The sequence below is a fragment of the Felis catus genome, chromosome B1 (genome assembly GCF_018350175.1).
Source record: "Felis catus isolate Fca126 chromosome B1, F.catus_Fca126_mat1.0, whole genome shotgun sequence".
Taxonomy (NCBI): Eukaryota; Metazoa; Chordata; class Mammalia; order Carnivora; family Felidae; genus Felis; species Felis catus.
In genome coordinates this window covers 64,726,476-64,753,919 of record NC_058371.1, presented here as the reverse complement: position 1 = coordinate 64,753,919, position 27,444 = coordinate 64,726,476, and the positions used below count along the sequence as shown (strand labels likewise).

Below are 27,444 nucleotides of genomic sequence, written 5' to 3'. Positions count from 1 at the left end.
TGCCTTCTAAAATCAAACACATTTAATACGTTTATAATACACTGAAGTTGTATCTTGTTCTTTAAAATATCTTCTCTCCAAATGACTCTGAGGCTCAATCATGAATACAGGATGCATGAAATTAAGTATATTAATATAACACAACCACTTAGTACTCTATACAGTACATTATTTACAAAACTACACAAGGCACACAGTTTATACAAGTTAAAATGGGCTATATGAAGTGTTCTCAGTTTTCAGGTATTTATCCCTGCCAGCCAGGGTGAACATTCTTTTAACATTATACTTTGGTGTCCTCCTTTGAAAAACGGACATTGAAAAGTTAAAAATGAGTTACTATATAGGCACTGATGTATGGAAAATATACTCTGTGTTTTTATATATCGAAAGCTGGAAATACCTTTAAGCCACATATGTATTTAGGCTAGAAAACTGGACAAACACTGAACAGTTTGTGAAGAATGGAAAGCCTCTTGACCAACAATTCAGATGAATATAATTCAACTATTTGCTGCACTACTAGTTTGCTTGTTAAATTAATTGCTCTGAAACCCTTTGGTTGTCAGGTACCAAAATAGTTTTGAAGTTAGAGAACTGCTTTCCCACTTAATTCTTGTGGGTGGCCCAATTCCCCATGATATTCACAGCTGAGAAGTATTTTTATGCATTTTTATCTTAAGTGATAAATCAGGAGCAAATTAAATCCTGTCTTAAATTTTTAAAAAAATGCAAATCACTCTTCAATGACTTCAGACTGTAGGTATGTAAGACAGAGACTCAGCTCCACATCTCGAATGCTGCTTTTGCTGTCACCTCTGTAACAGATTGAAATGTCTATCATTACATCAGGATTGCCCAATCTATTGACCGTGTAACCTAATCAAATAGGGATAGCCCAATCTAATGCGTATCAGATACCGTGCTTCTAAAGTCAGTCAGTAGTAGTCCTTTAAAGCAATTTTATTCCAACAAGTCAAATATAAAAGTCTTTGTATTATATGCATACATTTACAAAAAGCACTTCAAGGATGTCTGGTCAAACTAATGTCAGAAAATTCCAAAGTCCATACATTTTGTCCGAATTTAATTATGACAGTTACAATTAAAGCAGTAAAAAGCAACACAAACAAATCTTGGTCTTTCTTAAATGATTACAACCTCACTCCTTGGGGGAATAAAAGTATTGTTGTGGGTTGTGCTTGTTTTTAGACAGGTGTCATCTGGGGCCATATGCTAGAGCAGTTTCAGATTTTTTCATTATCATCGTTGTTGATTTTCTTAAATGCGACTGGGCTTGCTTGTTTCAAAGAAGTCTTAGAAACATCTGTGTGCATGGTAGACATGGCTATTGTCTCATAGTCATCATCCCGGGACCGGAAATCACAAAAGTTAAAGAAGAACTGTAAGTCTCTCTGGAAATTTTTGTTGAGAAATCCATAAAATATGGGGTTGACACAAGTGGATATCATTGCTGTGAGATGGCAGAGCAAGAATAGTAGATTATGGTTGCACGTAGCAATGATCTGATGATTCCAATCAAACACAGTGTTAAAGATGGTAAGAGGCAGCCAGCAGACAGCAAATGCTACCACAATGGACAACAGCATGACGTTGATTCTTTTGGTTTCACTGGACCTGTACTTATTGTCTCTCATCTTGTCCATCATATTGTTTCTCCTTTTTAAGCGTATATATATCTATAGAGAGAGAGAAAAAAAACGTTCAAATAGAACCACCAAGTTAATGTGGAATTCTGTGGAAAGAAGGTTAAAATGGAAATGGCAGGGGGAAGTTTTCTTACCTTGAAGTAGCAAATAAATATAAAACAGAGTGGGCCAAAATACTGCAGCATCAAGAGGAGAGTTGTGTAAGACAACCTATGAGAGTCCGATGGAAATTTATCAAAACACACGTACTTGTCCTTGAACGCGTCAAGTGTCACGTTCTGGAACGGTTCATCGGTCAGTACTTGATAGATGAGAAAAGGTAGAGAAGAAACCACAGCAAGGATCCAAATGACGGCAATACCTACGTAAGCATGTCTGTTATTTGGTCTCCACCCTCGTGGGTTGATTATCAGCTGATGTCGCTCCACGGCGATCAGAACCAGAGAGAAAATGGACACAGTGATTGAAACACATTGCACAAAAGGATTCAATTTGCACATTGCCTCACCAAAAACCCAGTGGTCCATTAATGTGTAGACAAATGTGAAGGGGAGACACATGATGGCAACAAGCAAGTCTGAGAAGGAAAGGTTCACTATCAGGATATTGGTAACATTTCTCATCTCCTTTTGTTTCAAGATGATTATGATCAACGCCAGGTTTCCAGAGACTCCAAGAATTATTACAGCTCCATAAGCAAGAGCTAACGTAAATATCATGGCCAAGGGCAGATGGCAATCATCACTTTCAAAAGCCAAAAACTGGGAATTCTCTGAAAAGTTACATAGGATTGAATGATTTTCAACCTGGGACATTAATGTTGAATTCATTTTGATTGGTTTGGTTGTTATAGATTATTCTAGACAAATGGAAAATATGTTTCTTCAAGCAGATCAAATATTCAGCTTATTCTTATTCTTCATATTGCAATCCATTTATGAAAATTATTCTGAATTCTTCATTCCCTTGAACTGAACAATCTGTAAAGAGAAAATGACCAATGGCATTACTAATTTCACCGAAGGCAGTCAAAATGAATTCTGACTCACAGTGCTGTTTTAAGTGAAAACACTGAAATAAACAAAATGTAATCTCTATAAACACCTTTTTTTTTTTAAAATAGCAGAAACACTGCCAACATTTTGAAGAAAACCTCTTCTAATATTTTTAATTGGGCTAGCAATTGACTACATTACATTTTGACTCAGCAAAATACAGTAGTCTGTAAATCAGTAAGGTGTGTGTAAATCTCATGCCCAAAGTCTTATATAAACCACTGTCAACAGATTCCTAAATATTGTAAAAAATGAGCATGTAACAAAAAATTTAATGTATGGATTAAAACATAAGATATGAAACAAAGAAAAACAGCAAAAAAACCACATTTCCCTAATTCTTCCTCTTATATTAGAGAAATGAGATAATTCACTAAGTTGTACTAACAGCTCCACCATACACTGAACTGCTCTTTAAGGCAGACATTATTTGGCACAAGTATATTCCAAAGGAGATGACCAATACAGTGCAACATGAGAACTTTGTCATATGAAGGACTGTGGAAGGGAGATGTCTAATCCAGAAAAGAATAGGCATGGTATAGACGTCTTCTCTTATCTGAATGGGTAGCATGCACGTTAGGAAACTGGGCTTAGAATATTATGTCTGACTATATAAGCTAGAAACAGGACCAAGGGAAGTATATTAGTGTGTATTAAAAACAAAACAAATTTTACATCACTATGATGTGAACAGAAGTTTAATCAAATGAAATCAACTGCCTGCAGAACTATGGAGCGCTCCATACACAAGAGTCTGTAGCTACTACACAAAAGACTTTTGGGGAGCTCTTGCATTGTGTAGGAAGGAGATTCAACTGTAGGAAGGAGATTCAGCTCCATACACAAGAGTCTGTAGCTACTACACAAAAGACTTTTGGGGAGCTCTTGCATTGTGTAGGAAGAAGATTCAACTGGATAACGCTGGAGTTCCTTCTAACTTTTAAGATTCTATGATTTTATTAATGTCAGAAGCTTTCAAAGGATTTCTAAGGTTTTATACATGTAAATATCCTCCCTCCCCGCTAGACTGTATACCCACACAATGCAGGGGTCTACATTTTAGTGGTAATTTTGATCTTTCACAGCATTTTGTGATGCAAAGACTCTTTTCTCACCAACAGGACAAATTACAGACAATGGTGTTTTTTTAAAGTTAAAAGATCCTTTAAAAAATAATCTGATTTCCTCTGGATTGCTAAATACATATAGGAGATTAGGGATTTCTTATGTTAATTAACAGGCCATTGTGCTTGTGTTAAGAAAGGGAATTGCATTTGTTTCTTTTTTATGTGAGAATAAAGAAAATCATGCAGATTTACTTCCATTTCAAGGAGGTAAGAATTTAATGAAACATTTGCCTTTTAAGTGACACCTCTAATGAACCTTTTTTTGAGTGTTTCTGCTTTCTAGAACATGAGGTGTTTTTTATTATAAAACCACAATTTGGCTTTATAAAACTGAATAAAAATAAAGATTTCCAACATTTAGAGAGAATGAAACTATTAAGACGAGGAATGATTTCAAGTGTAAATGTTTTTAGAAGCATGGCTCTCCCCTCCTCTGTGCAACAACCAGTAAATAATGACTCTTAAACTTAATGCAGTAAATGCGGTGCCTGGGTGGCTCAGCTGGTTAAGTGTCTGACTTTGGCTCAGGCCAGGATTTTGCAATTTGTGGATTCAAGCCCTGCATAGGGGTCTGTGCTAACAGCTCAGAGCCTGGAGCCTGCTTCAGGTTCTGTGTGTCTCCCTCTCTCTCTCTGTCCCTCCCACCCCCCCCAAATTAAAAAAACATCAAAAAAATTAAAAATAAATAAATAAAAAATAAACAAACTTAATGCAGTAATTACCATTTTTCTCTCAAGAATACCAAAGGCAGAGAGAATAACCTCTGTCTCTTAGTGTCTGAGAACAAACACTGGAGAATAATCTAATCTAAATAATTATCTAAAATATCTAAATCTAAATATCTAAAATAATTTCCTTTTTTTTGGAGAATTTATCATTTTTTAATATTCATTATTTATTTTTGATACAGAGACAGATCACTAGCAGGTGAAGGGCAGAGAGAGAGGGGGGACACAGAATCTGAAGCAGGCTCCAGGCTCTGAGCTGTCAGCACACAGCCCGACACGGCGCTCAAACCTAGGAACCGTGAGATCATGACCTGAGCTGAAGATGGACGCTTCACCGACTGAGCCACCCAGGCGCCCCAATAATCTAACATTTCTTTGAAAATTCCTCACTGAAGAATGCAAGAAAATTTTGCGTACTTCATATTCAGTTTGCTATCGTGATAGTCAACATGACTTAGTGAACTGTGAGTTTCTCTTCATTATTTAAAGTGAAACTCGCATGATAGAAAAGTGTATCCTCTTTATCCTATGACCTCTCTTGGCTCCCTCTCACTAAACACCACCAGAATCCTGGACTAAGACACATGTGAGTACATCCCTCAGTCTGACACTTGACGACCTCTACATTTTGCCCTAGTTCCAACAGCCCCAGTGTGAGTGCTCTTTTCCAGGTCCTCACAGCCCACCAGGTGCCCCCAGCCTGTTTCAGCCTCCACGTTCATCTTTGTCTCTGCCATTGCTCTTTCCGGCTGTTCTGTCTCACCACCAATCCAAATTCTACTCATCTCTGAAAGCATCATTTAGTGTCCTTGAATCCTTAACTGGCTCCTCCCAATTATGACATAACCTCTTTTAGATAGGCAGTGTGTATACCTTGTAGGACTTTGCAAATGTTAGATTTAGAATAAAAAACCGTGTTGACTGACATAGTAGGTGTGTGGCTGAAATAGCAGGTTCTTGGGTGAATTAATCCTAACATCAATAACTCAATTCTGTCATAGTCCTTTTACAAGCAAGATGGATGCTAATTATAATAATCATTTTATTAGGTCACGTATATAGGGGAAAATGTTCCACTGTGTGTTAAAAAAGGAATTGTTTCTGAAAAAAATTCATTAATCCAATAAATGTTTATTGAACACATTTTGTTTTTGTTTTTAATGTTTATTTAGTTTTGAGAGAGCAAGGGCATGAGTGGGAGAGGGGCAGCGAAAGAGGGAGACACAGGATCTGAAGCAGGCTCCAGACTCTGAGCCCTCAGCACAGAGACCCACAAAGGGCTCAAACTCACCAACGGTGAGATCATGACCTGAGCCGAAGTGGGATGCTTAATCAACTGAGCCACACAGACACCTCTTGAATACTTATTTTGTATCAGGCATTGTTTTAGTGGAGACAACAGTGACCTCATGGAGTGAGTTTCCAGTCTCGTGGGCAAAGAAAGCCAAGAAAAAATAAACTGGTAAAAGGGATAGTATGCCAGATGATAAGCATTCACGCAGAAAAATAAAGCAAGGAACGGGTTCTGGGGTTGTCGGGACCTGTACTTTATTACTGGGTGGTAGGGAAGGCCTCAGTTTGCCTCAAAAGGTGGCATATGAGCTAAGACCTGAAAGTGGTGAGTGGGGAGGCCATGTTGATATGTCAGCGACTGTATCCCATGTGGAAAGCACAAAGGCAAAATCCTTGAGGCCAGAGTTTACCTGGTGTATTAAACACCAATGATAAGTAGGATAAGTAAGAGAGAGAGACTAGTAGGAAAATAATTAGGAAGGGTAAGCAGAAGAGGAACAGATTATGTAAGGCCTTATTCCATGGGACAGTCTGACTTCTTCTCTGAGAAAAATGAGGAACCAGTGGACTCTTTGGCAAAGGTGTGAAGTTACAGGACTTGTTTTACATTATTACTGTAGCTGCTGCTTTCAACAGATTTAAGACAGGAAAGAGAAGTAGGGAGATTCATTAAGAGGCTAATACAATAATCCAGATTAGACCTAGTGGAGGCCCAGACTGAGGCGTTTACAGTGCAAAGGAAGAAAAATTGAAAATTGAAATCCACTGACTTATTTTGACAAAATTCCATACATACTGGAATTAATGTAAAAGTTTTCAAATCATTACAACTACAGCCTACAGAGGCCACTTCCTGCAGATGGTTTTAAGTGAATATACTGAAATTCAACTCTGAACCCTCTGGAATTATATTTGATGCACATGCTCTGTGAGGAATAGCAGTCTTTCTATTAAGTAGATGCTAATTTAACTATACAGAAAATGCAAACTATTTTTTAAGTGTTTGCAAAGCCTCCTTTTCTAAGTGCATGTTGGGTAGTCATTCCAGTTTGGTAAAACCCTTCTGCACTGGATAAAATGTGTATTTTCGACCTACCTTAGTATAATTTCAAGAAAGAACGGTTGTCAGCAAATACTACTCAGAGAGAAAGCATTCACATAATCTTTGCAAAAGAAAAATAATGACATTCACTATTCTGATATTTAAAATAAGATATGCAACTAAAGACACTGCAAAAATTAAAAGTTGTTAAATCTCAATATAGCTGTCATGAGCAATTAGAGACAAAATAGAAATACTACATACATCATCAGATGGAAAATTGGCCCCCTTCCAAAGGGAAATTTCCTTATCCTTTCCAATTGGAATGCTGGTCTTTCACTGCTTGCTGTTCTTAGTGCTGTTACTACCTGAAAATACAGGTTTCTGGTCATAACCTGCAGCAGATAAATTTTTTTGTATACTCACAACTGGCTGTTCACCTTATGTGTTTTGGAAAAGAAATGTCAGCCTTATTACATACAGCCTCCCAAAGTTACTGCTAGTTTATCTACATGAGTTACATAATTCTCTGTTCCTTCCTCTCCCAGGAGGGCTGGTTCAACAGACAGCTGCCTTAAAACCATAAGGAAAGAGACTAATAATGCAGTAGTCACCCACCGAAAAGCACTTAGTCTTTAGTCATAGGTGGGGTACTGGGCTGGACAGCTGTCTGCTCTCTTTACCAGGAAAGCATTCTAGAGTCTTGGGACTGACAGATACTGTTTCTCTGTCCAGGTAGTGACAAGCAAGCTTTCCATTTCCCCCTGCCTGGGGGCCACCTAGTGAGATATGCTTTTTTCGTAGGACCCAGGTAAGCATGGCAAATCTGAACGATCTGGAAAAAAAAAAAAAAAAAAGAAAGAAAAAAAGAGAAGAAAGAAAAGAGATGTCAAAACACACTCCCTCTTTGCCCTCCCCTAACTTTTTCCTGTGCTCCAGCAGTTACCAAAGAATGAAATGGGCTGGTTAAATCAAAATTCCTGCCGCCACGTTTACGTGCCCACCTTTTTTCATACAGTGTAATTAGGTGAATTGCCCCCGATTTTCCTCATTCTTAAACTTCCGGCCCCCTCCTCCATTTGCCAGCCACCTATCAAGGTCTCTCCACCCGTGATGAGACTGGCTAACAAAGCATCCAAACCAACCAGAAATAAAAGAAGCACAGCCAGTTCTCTCTGGACCAACTTCAGTTCTTAAGACATTCGCCTGTCTACCTGGAGAGACCAACTGAACACTCTGAAGCCACCTCTACCTCCAGTCCATGCCCAATCTCTTAACCCTGCCGAGTTCCATCATCGCTGTTCCAAAAGGGGCTGAAGAGTTGGATGACTGAAACTCAGAAATAAAAGGCTAGAGCTCAGAGTGTCTACCGGGGCGCAGCGACAGACTGGAAGGGCCCAGCACCGACGGAGCGGGGCTCCATTCCAGCCCAGACGCAGGGAACCCACAAGTGTCCGGGGGCGCCGCGCCTGAGCTGGGGTCCGCGGGCCCCCCGCGGGACACGTGCGGTGGGACGGGGACCAAAGTGGCGAGTGGCCACTCGCCAAATCCACCCTTCCTCAGACAATCCCAGCCACCGGTTCCCTCCGCTCAAACTCCAGCGCAGCCTCTAGCGCAGCCAGCTCCAAAAAACCGTGGAAGATGCGCGAGGTCCGGGGAAGACAGCCTTACGAGAACCCGAAGAGGCAAGAACTCAGATCCCCGTCCGGAAATCCTCGCGGAGCAGGGTGCACGAATGCCGCCAACTCCCGGTTACGAACGTCGGCCCCCACCCATGGGCAGGGCTCTTGGAGTTGTCGGATCATCTGCAGCACCTTGCGACCTACCTGCACCGGGAGCCCAACTGAAAAGCTGACTCCATGCCCCACCTCAGTTTCCCAGAGTCAATTCCGGGCACTCGGCAGGTTTTTTTTCCTTCGTCTTTCATCCTCCACCCCCTCAAAAGTCCTTAACAAGGTGTAAACTTGAAACTTACCCTCTGTTGGATTCGTCGTTTTCGCCCGTTTATTAAAGCGGGAAGAATGGCAATGGAAGGGATAGAGCCGGGAGAAAAGATCCGCTGGTATTTCTCCTGCTCAAATCCTAAAGATTGATGAAGATAGGAAGAGACGCCCCCTTAAAGCCGAACTCCACCTTATCCCCGGATCACGTGACGGCGCCCCGCGAGTAGCGCCTGCTGCTCCCCCCACAAACACCTCAGCCTGGGTATACACTTCGGGGGTGCGTTGCCTAGGAATTCTGGAAGGAAGAGAAATTAAACATATCCACACGTTGTTAAACACAGACGCACGGTGCAAAGGAAAGTAAGCACTCATCCCCGCAGTCCTGGACTCCCAGGAAAGCAAGACAATGTCACAGGGCTTTGGAAAGTCAGAGCCACTGTTTTCCTTTGTTTGCAGGTCAGTGCCATCTTGTGGCCGAACTTCTACCCGGCTGAAAAGCTGGAGCGTCAGCCCAAGTCAAGACTGAAAGGGGGTGTTATTTAGGAGAAAAGGAAATGTGAAATTCACCGCAACAATGTTACTAATATGTTCCTTGCTTTTTTTAGTGACCTTTGTATATTTCTTACACCAGTACCGAAAAGTTTTTTGTTTTTTGGTTTCTTTTGCCCCCATTTTAAAAGCGAACAAAGAGAAGACCTTAAAAAGCAAAAGTAGCAAATCTCGGATGAGCTAGCCTGGCCTTTGTCCTTCTTTCTTTCCACTGAGAAAATGCAGTTAGGTTTGTTCCCAGTGCCTAGCTGCTTTTTTTAGGGGAGCACGCTGAACGGAACATTTCCCTGGTGGTCAAAAAGTCAATGCCATTTCCTCGGTGCTTGATCTACCCTTGTACTGAACGTTAGGAAGAAAAGAATGGAATGTACACAGAGTACATTGACGGTAGCAAAGCCATCATGGTGCCCGGTGATTCAGGATCACTACTGATAACACTGATCTCAGATGTTGTACATAGTTGTATTCCACTTTGAAAAACCAAAGTTGTGTATTTCACTCACACTCACATTATTTACTGGTGAGGATGAATAAAACTTCTTCCAAATCAAGCTGCCAAAAAAATAAAAAGTGTTCCTAATAAAGATACAGGACACTGCCTAGGATATGCATAAAAGTTTTGTTACATAACAACTATGATTGCATTCTGTCTTCAAACCAAAAAAAAAAAAAAAAATTACAAGACAAAGGGAATGACCTAAACTTTACACTGTTAAAATATGTTTTATTTCTCTGGCAAAATAAACAGTATTTAAAGTTCAGTATAAGTCATAGCTCATTTATTTGTATAGTGTGGTAAACATCTGGGTTTTTTTTCCAGGAAATCTTTCTAAAATATTTGTCATTAAACATATTTTTATATAGTTGAAAAGGGATTATGATCAAGATTTAAAATATCGTGGTCATGTAATAAATAAACTACAATAGTAGATGGGAACATACATTTTACAAAATCCTACTACTGGTTAAACAGAGTAAAATGGCAAGTATATTTTCTTTTATTCTTTTCTTTGTTTCAACTAAGGATGGAAATATAAGGCATAATTTAGGAATTTAAATTCTTCTAAAGAGCAATAACTCTAGGTTTCTAATCACCTGTGTATTCCATTCCCTCAAGTCACATTCTGAGAAGCAAGTTTGCCCCAAGGTTTTGATCATCAAACTGGCTATTTTTATTCTGCTCCAAGAATTACAAATGTAATAATTTAATTCTCCATGAAGAATACATTTTCATGTAAACATCTGTGCCATGTCAGCAAATATTTTGGAGCTGAAAATACAATCTGGACTCATTAGACACTTTCCTCTCTGTATTTCCCAACAATGCTAAGAAAGTCATGTCTGCAAGAATGCCCCAAATAAACATGGCCATTGTATTTTACCTTTCTAACTGAATTGCCATAAAGTGTCCCCCATAAGGCAAATTCATAAAGCTGCATTCTTGAAATATTAATATTAAATACCATTCTTTGAAAGTTCATTGGTCTCAAAGACTTTTCTATGTCAAATTCTGTAATGCAAAAACAAGTTTTGAAATGCTCACCAACAGCAGCAAATTGTATAATTCTCCAGGAGTATCATTTACTAAGTACTTTTTCAAAGTGTAAAACGTAAAATAAAATAAAATTTTAAAAAGTGTAAAATAAAAAAATTCAGGATAGTATAATAACCTGATGCAACATAAGATCCTCTTATATAATGTAATCTTATGGAAGGTTTCAAATAACATAATCTGAGTTCCTCAGAACACATGTGTTAAAGAGTAATGTGAATTCCTCAAAAGATGTATTAAAGAGAAGATATGTGTGAAATAAAGAAATTCTTTTTCTACTCTTAAATGAACAGCCAGTTTTATACTTTCTTATTTGGAATTCAAACTAGATAAAACCTCTTCGCTAGGGAGAGAGTTTTCCATTTTGTGTATTGCCTTCTGAAATTTCATAGCATTCTGACCTATAAACCATGACTAGGAGAATTAAATTAATGACCTGTTCTCATGTTCTCTTGGGCAAGTCTTTTGTTCTGTCATTTAAACAGAAGAATAGGCTTTCCTCATTAAATCTCTGTAGACCTTAGTTTTATCATCCAGAAAATGGTCTGGCCCTTTAAATTGCATGATTCAATGACTGCCTAGATAAAAGTGTATCACTCTACCTGCTGCTGGAATTTATCCATTGTAACTACTTTATTGGTCTCTTGATGAATTTCTGCTCCAAGAGTTAATTAAAGTTTCTAAAATACTATTAGGCCTTGATACAGGAAAATTGTCATAAATTATTGCTCAGCTAAATCTTGATAGGCATTAACACTACATAGGAAAACTAGAACGTAGATGATATTGTAAGGAGAAAATTCCACTGGGGTAAAACTTAATATGAACCATGCTGGTGAATCAGTTCATAGTCTATGCATTAATTAGGTGTCAGTTTTTCCTTCTTTCTGTAACTTACCTATTGCATTTATGTGAATCGATGATGTCACAGAATATAGATTGCAGCATTATTTTATGGACCACTGAGAAAGAGAGAAAATGCTTCCAGTAAAGCAATGACACACAATCGATTATAAAAGAATCTCAAAGTGAGAGTACTAAAATATTTTTTTAATAAAGTCCTCATCTTAAAACCAATGAAATATAGGGGGTAAAGAGTTTTGACTAAATTGGTTAGTACAATCAAATAGTCAATACAATCACTTAATTCAATTGGATTCATTGGATTAACTAATTAAGAATTATTAATTGTTTTGGGGACTTAACTAGCAGAAAGGAGTGAAAATTTTCTTTAAAATGTTACTATACAGGTATATAGGCAAACAATTCAATATATTCCTTGTGTAGAGGAACTAAGTAATATTTATGGATTTGTTCTTGATTAGAAATGGGAATGCACTTCAAGAAAGTTCTCATTCAGTCACATAGCCCACAGATTGAGAGTATCTTTTTTAATCTGTCAGAATAAGACTATAGAGGACTAGATTCTTAAAATTATTTAGTAAATATCCAAACATTTTACTGTAGATCTCACCTCATCAGACACCCTTCAGACATTCAACAAAAGTATAATGTTACTTTACAAAAGTGTCACATTATGTATTTATTACATGGTATAATGAACAGAGCTTGCCATTGTTACTATCATTTGTTTTGATTTTTATCACTATTCACTTCATATCTCCTCTCAAAGACATGGAGTAGGAATAGCTGGTGAGAAGGGCAAGTGTGAACACCACCTCTGAAACTTGTATCGTCTATGACAAGTATGTCTGACGGTTCATCTTGCCCCACTCCCCAAATCTCAGGCTTAACATTAGACCTTTTCACAACACTTTGCTTAGGTAAGTATCCCTTCTTCATTCCTTTGTTTAAAGTCTAGCTGTTGCTTTTCTTTCTCCAGATACATATAAATCTACAAAGAGGAAAAATATCTAAAGATGGGATGGGGTATAATCGGACTCTTCTGAACCCAGGAAATTGCTTGGCTACCACTCTACTAGCATAGCATATAGGTGAAAATAATGCAATTGCATAGATTATTGAAACTACACACTCAAAACTTGCGTTGAACCTTAAATATCACCCAAAAATTCTTGGGCTTGAGTGACTTCCAATGTCTCTCCTTTTAGAAGATATTTCAAATTGTCACATTTCTCCCCTAGTCTCCTACCTCATATCCCATTTTCAATAGACTCCTCCTTCCTTCTGAATTAAGTAAAAATGATAGCGTATTTACTCCCTAAATTCCATATCCCTCATTTCAGCAGTGAATCCTCTCTCCCAGCTGTTTCAGCCCCCGGGCTTTGAGTCAGCCTAGCCCACTGAGTTTTCCCAGCTGACACCCGAAACACCAAGTGACAGCGACAAGCCACCACCATTGTGCTCTCCCACTCAATCCATGAGAATAAATTCCATGAGTGAGTTGTTGTCTTATTCCACTAAATTTGGGAGGTTTGTTACACAATGATATAAGTATAACACCTGTTTATTCAACAACTCCGTTTTCTTGGCTCAAGACTAAAATGAAAACAAAAATAAAATTGCTCACTCTTTCATTGTAACTCCCTCGCCCATGTCATTGCTTTTGTAGTTGCTTCTCTTTCTGGTAACTTCTCCCAAAATAAAAAAAAAAAAAAAAAAAAAAGAAAAACATTTACTGTCCTCTCATTTGCTCCTCAAATATGGCCCACCTACCCACCTCTGCCCATAACACCAATGACCAAAGCCCGTGGACACAATTCAGACTTTATTATATTTATTCTTTATGTTGCATTTGACTCTTTACACCATCCTATGCTCTTGGAATCTTCTTTTCCTTTGACTTCATGAACTCCACACTGCAGGCTTTACTCATCCCTTCCTGGATGCTCCTCAGTCTCCTCTCCCAGGATCTGCTGTCTCTCTCTACTTCTTTAGCTGTTTTCCTTCCCAGGACCCTACTATATAAATCGGCCCAAGATAGCACATGTGTATTAGCTTAAAGTGGCCCCCATATTGTTTTCTTCTTCACAGCAGGCTACGATGATTAGCCCAAAGCCAGACAGCACCAAACTCAAATTCTCACACATCTAATTGCTTTAAATTAATTTTAATATGTATATTTTTAACCAGTTAGAATCCATCTACTTTTCATACTCTGAGAAGTTGAACCCATCATGTGTAAACCAGAGATGAAACAAATCCCATCGCCATGACAGATACCAAATTGTTGCTGCCCTTTGGAGTTTTCTGAACCAAGTCTTCCCACTTGGCCACTGAGGGATGTCACCTAGATAAGTAAGCCCACTCTCTATTTTCCCATTCTCTCCAAGAGTTCCCTGTCCTATCTCTCTTCTGGATGTAGCACCCCTGGATGAGCTGTTATCTCTGGAGGCACTGTTGCTGGGAGAGACTTCCCATCATGCAACTCTGTCCAAGACCACCACCCAAAAAGGCTTGTGTGTTACTGCCTTTTGTGGTCCTGTCTCTTCCTTGATTGACCAGACATCCCCAAATTTATCATCTCATTCTTAATCTTCTCCTTTTTTTAAACCCTTAATGCATAATCATATTCTTTGCCATCAATTACATGCTTGTATACTCATAACCCTAAATTTCTCCCTAGAGGACAGATCTCTCTCAGCCTTCATTGGCAAATTCTCTTCTCAGTCAGTAGATGGGATCTCAGTCATTGTCATCATCTCTATCCCTCAAACCAGAATCTAAGAATTGTCCCGTGTTTCTCTCTCACACCCTCAAATTCAGTTGCTCACACATTCCCATTGATTTTACCCCCTAAACATGTCTCAGATGTGTTCTTTCATATCCATCAAGCTCTACTTCTTTGTCTGCAAAATGGTCTCTCTGCCTCAGTGGCTTTCACAGACCTCCAGTAATATCCCTCCCCAGCTTAAATAGTCTAGTTGCTCTCTGAACCCTTCAAGTGCCATGTCCTTTTAACCAATATTTTCAGTATCATCCTCCACCACTTCCCACACACTCAGGCATACTGAACTATTTGTATTTCTCCAACTGGAACACCCTCTCTCACCTTGACGCTATTTCTCCACTTCTTACTTGCCCATCCCTGCCATTTGGAGCTTTAACTTTCATCAATTCCTCCTCAAGCTTCAGTTCAAGGATCTTGTCTACTATGAAGCCCTCTTTTATATCTCTCAATCTCCCCAAATGCCCCCATACGCTGAATGTGTCTTATTTATATTCCGGCAGGACTCTAAGTTTATTTCTAACACAGAATTTAGTATGCTATATGTAATTTATTATTTATTTGCACACATTTCTGGAAGGTAGTGGCTACTCTTTTCATCTCCTTAAACGCACAGCCCAGAATTCTATCTGGTGTATCATAAGATACTGACAAAAGTTCTCCTGAAGGGCTGAAGAACAAGGAATAAAGTAGGATAACGCAAACTATGAACATCACAAACCAAACCCATTTGTTCATCTCAAACATTTACAAATGTCTTGGGCATTTTAGTTATGGTGGATTATTGCTATTTTTATACATACACATATTACATGTATACATATACTTTACATATCTGTAAATATTATATATTTTATACATATATCTTACTGTATACTTGTCTTTATTCTTCTCATATTCTTTATTTTTTTATGAATTGATTCTGCTTTCCCCATTAAGTGTAAGCTTGAAAAATGAATCTTACTGCCTTTAAAAATGCATATAATATGTAATGAAAATGTCTCATAACTTTTTCTACTTGCTGAATAATATACTTTTAAAAGCTGAAGTACCTGTGAGCATGATAAGAGTAAGAATATGGCAACAGATACATTTTTGAGGAGTACATCATTTAACCGCCATTTAATCAACTTTTGATTCTGGGCTTTTGCTTTGAGCACTTCTCTAAACATTCTTTTTAAAGACTATTCAAAACAAACCAACATATCAAAAACAAACCATTTCTCTTTCATTTCCATTTAAATATAGTAAAGCTATATTTAAACTTGTAAGTATGATTTAAAATACTAACCATGAAAATTTAGCTAAGAAATGGAAATTTATATTAAAAAGCAATATTGGGGGGGAGCTTATCAACACCACCACTTTTTGTTTTGATTTACAGAAGGGAAGAATATATGGCCTATATATGGATTTACATGATAGAAATATTATCTTCTTCTTCTTTTCTGTATCTTGTGCTGAAAATTTTAAAATGATATAATTAGGTAAAGAATCACTTGTTGGGGCACCTAGGTGGCTCAGTTGGCTAAATGCCTGACTTCCGCTCAGGTCATGATCTCACAGTTCATGGGTTCGAACCCTGCGTCGGGCTCTGTGCTGACAGCTCAGAGGCTGGAGCCTGCTTCTGATTCTGTCTCCCTCTCTCTCTCTCTGTTCCTCCCCCATTCACACTCTGTCTCTCTCTCTCTCCAAGAAAAAAAAAAGAATCATTTGTTCATATGTAAGACATCCACATTTTTTAATAAGAATGTATCAAGTATCATTATATAGTTATTATAGCTGCAGGGAAGATAATGTGCCAGTATAATGGAAAACTATCAACAGTATTTTCTTCTTTTTTTCTAATATGGAGAGGAGAGAAACAATTTCTATGACCATAAAATTTTTCTGAAGATCCAAAAAGTGTCTTTTTCTACACATATGTCTATAATGCATACTTCCTAATGGCATAAAGTCATAGGTAGTCAGAGCTCAAAGGGGATTCCATATCTACTAGTCAAAGCATTTCATTTTACAAAGAAAGTGATGACTAAAAAGGTGAAGTGTTTCATCTAAAGCCTGGCCAGTAATTTGGAATAAAACCTGGATGAAAGCCAGGTGTTCTGGTTGTGTCCATTATACAAATACATTTGTGATTTGTGATTGTATAACTATATATATGTGTATCACATATATGTATTTATGTATTTAACATGGCAAATTTATTTTAAAAAAAGAACCATACATCTTGTTTGGAAATCAGTCACTATTTTATGCTTAATGATTTAATTGTTAGAAAATCAAAAGGAAAGATAAAGTGTTGCTTAAGTAGCACAGTGCTTGTCAGAAGAAGGCAATTATGTGTTTATAGTGCCCCCTTAGGACCTCAAAATTATCATCGAATTATCTGGGAAAATGGCTCTATGCACTCAAAATTTTGGGTTAATATTTTTTTTGTTTTCGTTCCTTAAAACAATTGCCTGTATTTCACAATTATGTCAGTTTCTTGTTTTAAGTCCTAAATATTGATCATATGACAAACTATTACAATTCCAAAGAAATCAATGCATCAATCAGCATCACAAAAACATTTTTGGTAATACCCAGAAATGGCCCTTCCCACATCTTTTAAGAATTAAGGATTTACATTTACCATGATAGAAACAGTGGCAAAAGAAATGTTCTTTATGCATGTAACATTCTTCATGAATGTAACAAAAATCTTCACAGAAAAAAAATGCATCACATAAAGTAACACTATTTTTCTACTTTATTTGTCACCACTATTCCTATATATTCCTATATATCAACATTACATATCATTTGAGATTATGTTAAAGCACTTTAGTATTCATCCTTCACAAATGGTCCCTGTTATTAAAATACAGCAATAACTTTGACAAAAACAACAGACATGTTCCTCAGAGAAATGTCACTCCAAGCATTGTTTGGAGAGGGTTTTATTATTCAATAATTTGTCTTAGGAGTCCGAGTGATTTTAACTTTCATCTTTAGAGATATGCTTTTTTTCATAACTGATGAAGAACCATGAGAACTGGAAAACACCCAGTTTAATTTCGTAGCACGCATAAAATCCAACTTAATTTCCCAAATGAGTATTTTATAAATAGTGAGTAGCAAAAATATATAGAGCAGAAGTGGACATTACTATCTGTGTCCCCAGAGGTAGTACTTTACCTGCTTCAATTGACTCCATAAAATAGGAACAAAATTACTTATTATGGTCTACAAAGAGTGATGATGATTAGTTTTGAATCCCTCCTGGGAAATTTGAAGATAAAAGCACACTGATCTTCATATCTTCCTCTTTATGTAGCATACTGTTGGAATTTCAAGTTGACAGTATCTTAGGAAAAAAAAAGATTCTTAATAATTTGTTTATTCCATGTATGTTGAATGTGTATTTAAAGAAGAGATTCTGACTCCCTTTTCGAGGCTTACATGTTTGTGTGTGCAGTGGGAAAGGAATGGTGGGTTAATCAAAATCTCCATCTCAATCACATGTTGGCCTTTTATTTTTAATACTCTAATAATAACAATTACTTCAACCTAAGGGTTGATATTATTAAAAAAAACAAATTAGTGGAAAAGAAAACAATAAAATCCATCTTGTATTTTTAACATACAAAAGCTTGCACCATAGACTAATATTTTAGAAGACAGTCACAATGGGGTTCATTTAGAAGTTGTTTTAAAGACAATGCATATTTGAAGTAGGTATGTATTACAACCGTGCAACGGATGGAAGCATAGACATTTATGTGGCAATGTGTAGTGCAGTAACCATGCAGATGTTGGAGTTAAGAAAGTCTAAGAACCAAACTTTGTTTTCTCACCAGTCCCCCCTTGTTGACATTACCATCCCTCAGCTCACCGACTGCAGGATCCAATGGGCCTGCTCAGACTGACTATTCTGTCAAGCATTTGGGGAGAATGTACTAGCATTCTAGAAATAAAACAGAAAAGAATGAAATAGGAACTGGATTTGTCTGAGGTATTTAAAAGCTCTTGGATGCCTTTCTAGCTGACACAATGACAATGTATAGATCCCTTGGGTGTCATATGTTAAAATTCAGCAGAGAAGAGGCACAAGAATTTTGGTCGACTTCTAGGGAAACCACTAGGGTTTGCTGCCCTCAGAAATTACATTTACAAATAGCCTTGCTCCCAAGAGACATGGTCCTCTCCAGTTTACAGAATGTCCGTCCCATTGGATTGCACCAAACACCAAGCACTTGATGCTATGATTGTCACATAATCATTTTCAGTTTCGAAATATACAACAAATACAATCTTCCTCCTGCAAGGCCATGGTCAAAAACATAGGGATCTCTACCTCCAATCTCCTTCTCCAGTGTGTCTTTCCATCCCTCTCTCTCGCCACTCCCTGCCTCTTACACGCACACGCACACGCACACACACATGCACACGCTCACTGGGCAGAGAAGCCTAAAACACCTGCCAACTAATGACTGACAAAAATAAGGCCAACCTGCACCACAGATTGGGAAACACTGAGGATGGGAATCACACTGAGGAGAAACAGAGGGCTAAGTTTTGTGGTGTTTTTTGGTTAATGAGTTGTGGGTTTTTGTTTTGTTTTGTTTTGTTTTTAAGAAAAAACCTATGACAATTCTTTATTCCCGAGTCTTCTTTATGTTACTGAAAAGCCCTGGGAAACGTGGATCCCATTTCACCCTCACTCCTCCGCTCCACGCCGATTGCCCACTCCCACAACTACCTCTCCTTAGCAGTGGGAGTAAATCCTTTTTCCTGTTCTCCGCGATGGATCAAATTGCTGACCCCTTTGTGTCCCCTGCCCCTCCAGATCAGCCTCTCCACCTAGACTTCTCCCTTGCTCACTCCAAGAGGGTGGGAGAAAGAGCAGCGTTCTGTTTTGGTTTTGGTTTTCATTTTTTCCGAACAAAGAGAAAACCTGGGCCTTGAAGCTTTTTCTCAGGGAGCCTAAGCTCTGAGAGGTACCCCTGCACTCCCACATCAGCTCAAGACTCCGAGTTCACTTCACCAGGCTGGGGACACAACCGGCAAAAATCCTCCAGCTCGTCAAGTAAACTTGGCCTCGGCCAGCAACCAGAGGCCAGGGTGACGGGGTACCCTGCCGGGGGCCTGCAGCTTCCCCCTGGGGCCCCAAACAGCAAGGTAGGGGCTGGGATGCCCCGACCCCGGGCTTGGGGAGAAGCTGGCGCGGAGCAGGCGCCCTGGAGCAGGGTCTCTGGGGTCCCGGGAGCAGTCACGTGTTCCCGAGGCGCCTCTAAAACCCCCGCTGCTCCCCGCTCCTTCCTCCCTACCCCCACCACTTTCCCACCGCCACCTTCAGGTCCTCCCCCTGCAGCCGCCGCTCGCTCGGGCGCAGGAGCGACCGCGTTCCCGGGAACCGAGGCACCAGCACCGGCCCGGGAGCCCCGAGGTACCGGGTTCAGCCTCTCCCCGCCGCTCCCTTCCACGCGGGGGTGGGCCTGCAGGGAGGGGCCGAGGCCGTTTCTGGCTCGCGCGGCTAGTCCGCTCCGGGCCCGGGAGCCGCACCCCTGTCCCCGGTCCCCGGTCCCCGGGTGTATTGGGATCTCCCGTGACGGAGGGTGGGGAAGCCCAAGGCAGCGCGGTGAAAAAGTGGGGATTTGGGGGTGGCCGAACAGTCAACTGTTAGGCTTGAAAGGAGAGCAGGGAAGGGACCAAGCGGAATTCTTTAGTGCGGGGCAAGTACTCACCCGGGGTGGAGCTGGCGCTGGCCGAACCCAGGAGGAGTGTCCGGAATACAAGCTGGAGCTTGGTCAGGAGGAGGCGGGAGGGGGGTGCGCGGGGACCTAGCGCTCCCCCTGGGTGCGAGCCCCGGGTGCAGCCCGGCTGGCGTCCGAGGCAGGGGAACGGCAGCCCGCGGGGTGCTCGGCTAGTGCACAGCCCTAGCCGGGCTCTGGCGAGGTCCCGGGGCGCAGTCCACCGGGCTCCACACGGGCAGTTCCACCTGCCGCGCAGTCCCGCAGCTGGCCGCAGACCCGGAGGCAGCCGCGCGCCTGGATTTGCGCTCCTGTTTGCAAGGTGGCCTCAAATGACAAATGCGAGCAATACCAGACATCCATACACCTCGAATTCCACAAACAGGGAATTTTTATCCCCAAGTTCACAGACCTTTAGTTTATCTTTTAAAGAAACTGAACCATTGTGTTGGATCAAAGTCGAAAGACTTGGCCACAGATCATGGAATAGCCTGAGGCTTTCAGCAGAATTTTGAGTCCGAATGCAATTTAAAATTTCAGATTTCTCAAGGGAAGAGAAACTCTGCTGTTAGACTTGAGAAGGGAGGGTGGCGCGTGCCTGCGTGTTTGTCAGCTGAGCAGAGCTGTATTTATCTTTCCAACTCAAATTTTGCCAGATTCTAGCTTTAAAAATAAATCATGGGAATATTGGAGATCATGGAATCTCGCCATTGTTCCAGGATGATAGCAAAATCGGCAATAGTTGATATTCTATCATTGCTAGAGGAAAAAAAAATTCATGTATTTTATTCTTTTGTGTGTGATTGGCATCCTCTGTGAAAAGATGTGCATTTTCACAAGACAGGAAATTATCTTAACAAAAGAACCTTATTTAAATATATAAGCTGTCTTTTAGAATCCTCTGAGTTCCCCCTATTCTTTTTAAGAGCTATCTACCTCACATACTTAAAGTCTATTGGGAAGATTTAATTTGTCTTGGTGGCAGATATAGATCGATTTTTATAAGAAAATTACAATATCAGAAAATTACACTAAGTCTACAAAGACTTTTTCACAGTCACCACACTTTGAGGAAGAACTTTTATTTTTTTCCACTTTTTACTGTGAGGGTTGAAGTTGGATGTACAGCCCTGTGGAAACTGATGGTGAGAGAGAAAACTGGGTAGGAAAGAAGAAAAGCTCATAAGTAAGCACAACAAAGGTTTCACACAGCATCAAGTTTCCTCTAAAATAATATTTCATTTTTCAAACATTCTTTCTGGTTACATCTCATAATTTGCTTAGCACTCTGAGATGAAGGAAAGTACACATAGGGCATTACTTTTATTATGTGTAAAGTATGTTGCATAGGATTGTACAGTGTTCATTATAACACTTGTTGGAAAGCAGATCATTATTAAACAGATTTACGTTTCCATTATATGTTTGCTTATTGTGCTTTTCAGGGAAGTGAAGGGGTAAGTTTAAGAAAAGAAATCCTTTGTGGTTTTTTTTTTTTTTTCATTTTAAAGTAGTTCCTTTACCTTTGATTTTTCAATTAAAGAAAAAAAAAGACAAATCTTATTGGACAACTATTTCTACTGTTTAAAACCTCCCCTGGCTATTGTCAGGGAGGAAGAAATTTTTCTTTGTCCAAAGTTCTTCTAGTTGGACTAAGAATTAAATTTCCCTGAGACAGATTAACAGGAGAAAATCAAATTTAGTTTCCCACCTATGGGGAAGCTACACAGACATGGAAATTCCAAAGACAGGCAAAATGAGGCATATGTGTCATCCTAGGCTAAGGAGAGGGGTAAGGGAGGAAAGCTACTAGCAGGAAGGTAGGAGATGTTTGGAAAACAAAGGTTGCCCTGTTATACAGTTAAGTTTCTTAGGTAAAAAGGAATCTCAATAAATAGCTCTTTTGTGGGTACAGGTCCCCTATCTAAAATTTTTTAGGCAGTTGGTGGGGAGGTCAAAGTTTCTTCCTGAGTCTTTTGGGTCTTGATTATTTTCAGCTCAAAATAATCTGCATGCCAATGTGTGGTCCATTTTGGATAGCCTGCCCTGGGGGGGGGGAGCCCTATAAGAGGGCACTTTTAAAGAAATAGCTCTGCATCCCCTTTCTTCTCCCCCTATTTGCAATATCTCTCATTGTGAGAAGTCATTGGAGCAAAGATTCACAAAATGCTCATTTAGTGCAGAGCATCATGTTAGGTGTCATGTGTATTTTTATGTTTAGATGGGATGGATCGGTTTGTGTTAGAGGAACAGCAGCACAGTCACACTAAAATAAAATAAATGTTAAATGAATGAATGTTAGGAGAGGGAAAAAACATAAGAAAAGATGATAATTTAGCAATCTGTCAGTAGGTACAAGTAAGCATCCATGATTTTCAGCAACAGTGTGTTTGTACCATAGTAAAAAAGTATATCACTAGCAATCAGGAGAATGTCATTCATTCATTCATTCATTCATAATCCATTTAGGGCCTTTTATATCTCAGTCACTAGCAGTCTATAATTAATTACTTGCTGTGTAACCTTGAATTAACCCCTGGAAATATTACCACATAGTACCTTGTATTTGTTACCTTTATGCCAGAGCCTAGCAGAGCACCTAGCACATCAGCTGTTCAGTAAATGCTAGTTGAATGAATAAGGGAAGGAACAACTAATCTTAGCTATTCATTAATAAAAGGAGGCTCCCCTTTAAAATTGTATTTAAAGTAGAGTTTTTTAAGGAAGGCAAGAAGTGTTGCCCTCAGTGTTTCCTGTGTCCAGTGAATACTTAGGACGACATTTCCTTCATCTGCTTACTGATAAGGCAGTGATTTTTATAATGTAATGAACTGAGGATTTTATGGACATGTATTGTTAGAGAAAAATTTTAGTGATACGATGCAATCTGATGTATTTCTTTTACATTTAAATAAAAACATGTTATAAATATTTTTTGCTATTTTAGTTTTATGTTGCTTATGTGATAGCCTTTATGACTGAAGATGCCTCATTTAAAATTTTAAAGTGCTAAACTTTCACCATTGTCTATGGATGTATCTGCTCATTTCATTTTAGGGCCATTTGAAAACCTGTCTAATTTCAGTGGTTCCTATATATATGTCTATGTAAAAAGATACACACACACACACACACACATATATATATATATATATATATATATATATATATATATATATACACATAGACATATAGTCACACTCTACCCTGAATTTTCCTATATTCCCCAAATGATTCATTTCTATTATTTCAAGGTTGGGAAAATTAAACTATTTTCTTAAGTGATTAATAGCAAGTGTTTACTTAGTATCCTCTATGTACAACATAATTCTCTCAAGCACCATTACTATCATAAAAAGAATTAAGACATTTCCTTTATCTCCATTACAGTCCAATGGAGAAGACTGACCACTGCATTGGAGACAATCTGAAGTTAAGCCTCAAAACCCCATTGTTTCTATTACCCCAAATTATGTTGCATTTCCTCTTCCTTCAAAAAATTGTGGAGAGTAATATTTTACTTTAAAGGAGCATCATCCTCCAGTTACATGCCCCAAGAAAACACAAAGCCATTGTAGAATCATCTATGCAACTTCTCTTTTGTCTTTACCTTGGTAGTAGAAAAAGCAATCAGTAACCACAGATCCACAACAAAAAGGGATTGTTTCAAGAAAGTGAGTCAAAAGAAGAATGAATAAGCAGGATACACAGGAACAACCTGTACACGTTATAAGTACAAATAGGATTATAAACAAGGTAGATGAAACCAGGGGTTATCAGAACCCAGGAAATTAGGCAAAAAGGCCAGTCAAGGCTACTTTGATTAGAAGCTCACTAATCCATTCAGAGTAGTTACTGGGAGGCAATTATCTGATAATATGATGAATAAAATGATTCAGTAGGCCACGTGAGTAACTTTTTTTGTTTTCATTTTTTTTAAGTTAATTTATTTTTGACAGAGACAGAGTGTGAGCATGAGCTGGAGAGGGGCAGGGAGAGAGAGGGAGGAGACACAGAATCCTAAGCAGGCTCCAGGCTCCAAGCTGTCAGCACAGAGCCCGATGTGGGGCTTGAACTCACAAATTGTGAGATCATGACCTGGGCCTGTCTCTCTATGTCTCTGAAAAATGAATAACCTTAAAAAATAAAAATAATTAAAAAAAGAGGACAAGAGGTCTCTTTTTGCCTCTTACTGATAATATTACAGACAGTTTGTGTTTCATCAGGCAATACTGTCAAATCTCCAATATGTAGCAATAAATAAGAAATACCATTGTGCTATTAATAATATTACATTATTAATTTTGTTTGAAATGAAAAAACTTATTATGGGGTATGATATTGGTATTACTTATACATTTAACTTTAAGATATAAATTTTCCTTCGGCCATATGAATGTATTCAATCTTTTTAAAGCTGAAAATTATTTTCACTTCTTAAATTAAAAAGTAAACAGGTAATTTTTTTTTAAACACTAGCAGACTGCTGGCCAGTGGCTATCCTAATTCATGATAAAGGACTAAGAATTGATCATGGAATGACTGCCATCCAGTATTGTGCACACGGAGTCAACAGTACAGCTTGATAAACACTTATTAAGTGCCTACTATATACACCTAAGTCCTGGGGTGATCTTTCTACATTTGAGAAGCTTAAATTTGAACAAGATAATATTTAAGATACTAGACACTTGTTTGAATTTTTCATTTTTCCATAAATATTTATTTAGCACCCACGATGGTGAAGTTATTGGGCCATGGATTGTGGTAGATGCCACAGTGAATAAAGGACAATTTTCCGCTTTTCCATTGCTTATAAATAAACAAGGGAAGCTGCTATGCATTTTAATTGCATAGCAAAGCAAATTGTGACATTAGCATCAGACAGCTATAAACAGAGCAGTATGGGGGTTCCAAAGAGGAGATCACATCCAGTTGAGTAGACTAAGGAATACTTTAGCATAGGTGACTTTTAAGTTTGACCTTGATTGAAGTTGGAAATGAAGGAATGTTTAAGGTAAGATTATGTGACCACACCATGAGTAGGCACCGTGACAGGATAAATAATAGCAATGAGCTGTTGTAAATTAAGTATCTTGAAACTCTTACATACATTTGCCTTTCCCTTCCCTTTCGTCATATCTACATAAATTTAAAGAACAAGGTTTGCTATTTTACAACACATTAACACACCACAGAAGTGATGGTAGGCTTAGGTTTACTGTAATTGTTATTGGCTGATATTTGCTGTGCTCTTAGAACCAGTTCAAGACCTCCCAAAACTTTTTTGGGAGATTAGTAAGGTAACAGGAGCAACTTGTAAAATTTAGTTTCCCTCTCAGTGTATTAATTTATAGTGGTCACGTAACTTTTTTTTTAAGTTGGTAACTAATGTCTTTTTATTCCAAGCAGGACTGTGATATGGATTTAGAGCTCCAGGACTTTTATAACAAGACACTTGCCACTGAGAACAGTACTGGGGCCCCTCGGAGCTCTGATTTCCCAGTGTGGGATGACTATAAAAGCAGTGCAGATGACCTGCAGTATTTTCTGATTGGACTTTATACATTTGTAAGTCTTCTTGGTTTCATGGGGAATCTCCTTATTTTAATGGCACTCATGAGAAAGCGTAACCAGAAGACTACAGTAAACTTCCTCATAGGAAATTTGGCCTTCTCTGATATCTTGGTTGTGTTGTTTTGCTCACCTTTCACACTGACCTCCGTCTTGCTGGATCAGTGGATGTTTGGCAAAGTCATGTGTCATATTATGCCTTTTCTTCAGTGTGTTTCAGTTCTGGTCTCAACTTTAATTTTAATATCAATTGCCATTGTCAGGTATCATATGATAAAACATCCTATATCTAATAATTTAACGGCAAACCATGGCTACTTCTTGATAGCTACTGTCTGGACGCTAGGTTTTGCGATTTGTTCTCCTCTTCCAGTGTTTCACAGTCTGGTGGAACTTCAGGAAACATTTGGCTCAACATTGCTGAGCAGCAGGTATTTATGCGTTGAGTCGTGGCCATCCGATTCATACAGAATTGCTTTTACAATCTCTTTATTGCTAGTTCAGTATATTCTGCCCTTGGTGTGTCTAACCATAAGTCATACCAGTGTCTGCAGGAGTATAAGCTGTGGGTTGTCCAACCAAGAAAGCAAACTAGAAGAAAATGAGATGATCAACTTAACTCTTCATCCATTCAAAAAGAGTGGGCCTCAGGGGAAACTTTCCAGCAGCCAGAAATGGAGCTATTCATTCATCAGAAAACACAGAAGAAGATACAGCAAGAAGACAGCGTGTGTGTTACCTGCTCCAGCAAGACCTTCTCAAGAGAACCATTCAAGAATGCTTCCAGAAAACTTTGGGTCTGTAAAAAGTCAGCTCTCGTCATCCAGTAAGTTCATACCAGGAGTCCCCACCTGCTTTGAGATGAAACCTGAAGAAAACTCAGACGTTCATGAAATGAGAGTAAACCGTTCGATCATGAGGATAAAAAAGAGATCTCGAAGTGTTTTTTATAGACTAACCATATTGATATTGGTGTTTGCTGTTAGCTGGATGCCACTACACCTTTTCCATGTGGTAACTGATTTTAATGATAACCTTATTTCAAATAGGCATTTCAAGTTGGTGTATTGCATCTGTCATTTGTTAGGCATGATGTCTTGTTGTCTGAATCCTATTCTGTATGGATTTCTTAATAATGGGATCAAAGCTGATTTAATTTCCCTTATACAGTGTCTTCATATGTCATAATCCCAAATGTTTATCAAGGAAAGAACAAATGTTGGGATGGTCTAAAACACATTCACAATAACTATGTATAGTAAACACGTTTTAGTAACATGAAATTCAATTTATGTATAAGAGTTCTGGATTTGAATGTCACTTCATAATATATGGAAGATAATTTTCATGTGTTATATATAATATGATGAGTTCATTTAGTTACATAAAGTCAATGTTAGTACACTCTGTAATTTCATTTTAAATATGGGGCATCTGGGTGGCTCAGTCGGTTGAGCGTCCGACTTTGGCTCAGGTCATGATCTCGCAGTCCGTGAGTTTGAGCCCTGCGTCGGGCTCTGTGCT

General features: G+C 38.8%; 2 protein-coding genes across 7 annotated transcripts; one reads left to right on the top strand and one right to left on the bottom strand.

The window, feature by feature from the left end:
* Positions 1 to 20,858, bottom strand: NPY1R (neuropeptide Y receptor Y1). 6 transcript variants are annotated; one of them, XM_045055715.1, is made up of 6 exons: positions 20,341 to 20,858; positions 8,894 to 9,000; positions 7,537 to 7,753; positions 7,183 to 7,286; positions 1,805 to 2,650; positions 1 to 1,700 (listed from the first exon to the last, which is right to left on the bottom strand). In XM_045055715.1, the coding sequence occupies exons 5-6, from the start codon at positions 2,498 to 2,500 to the stop codon at positions 1,248 to 1,250; spliced, it is 1,149 nt and encodes a 382-aa protein (XP_044911650.1). In that variant the 5' UTR covers positions 2,501 to 2,650; positions 7,183 to 7,286; positions 7,537 to 7,753; positions 8,894 to 9,000; positions 20,341 to 20,858; the 3' UTR covers positions 1 to 1,247. The 6 variants fall into 6 exon arrangements, with proteins under 6 accessions (XP_044911650.1, XP_006930853.1, XP_019684318.1 ...); XM_006930791.4 differs by lacking the exon at positions 7,537 to 7,753 and having other exon boundaries at positions 8,894 to 9,156; XM_019828759.2 differs by lacking the exon at positions 7,537 to 7,753.
* On the top strand, positions 19,931 to 27,444 carry NPY5R (neuropeptide Y receptor Y5). The gene is made up of 2 exons (XM_011281591.4): positions 19,931 to 20,042; positions 25,759 to 27,444. Exon 2 carries the CDS (start codon positions 25,768 to 25,770, stop codon positions 27,106 to 27,108), a length of 1,341 nt encoding a protein of 446 aa, XP_011279893.2. The 5' UTR covers positions 19,931 to 20,042; positions 25,759 to 25,767; the 3' UTR covers positions 27,109 to 27,444.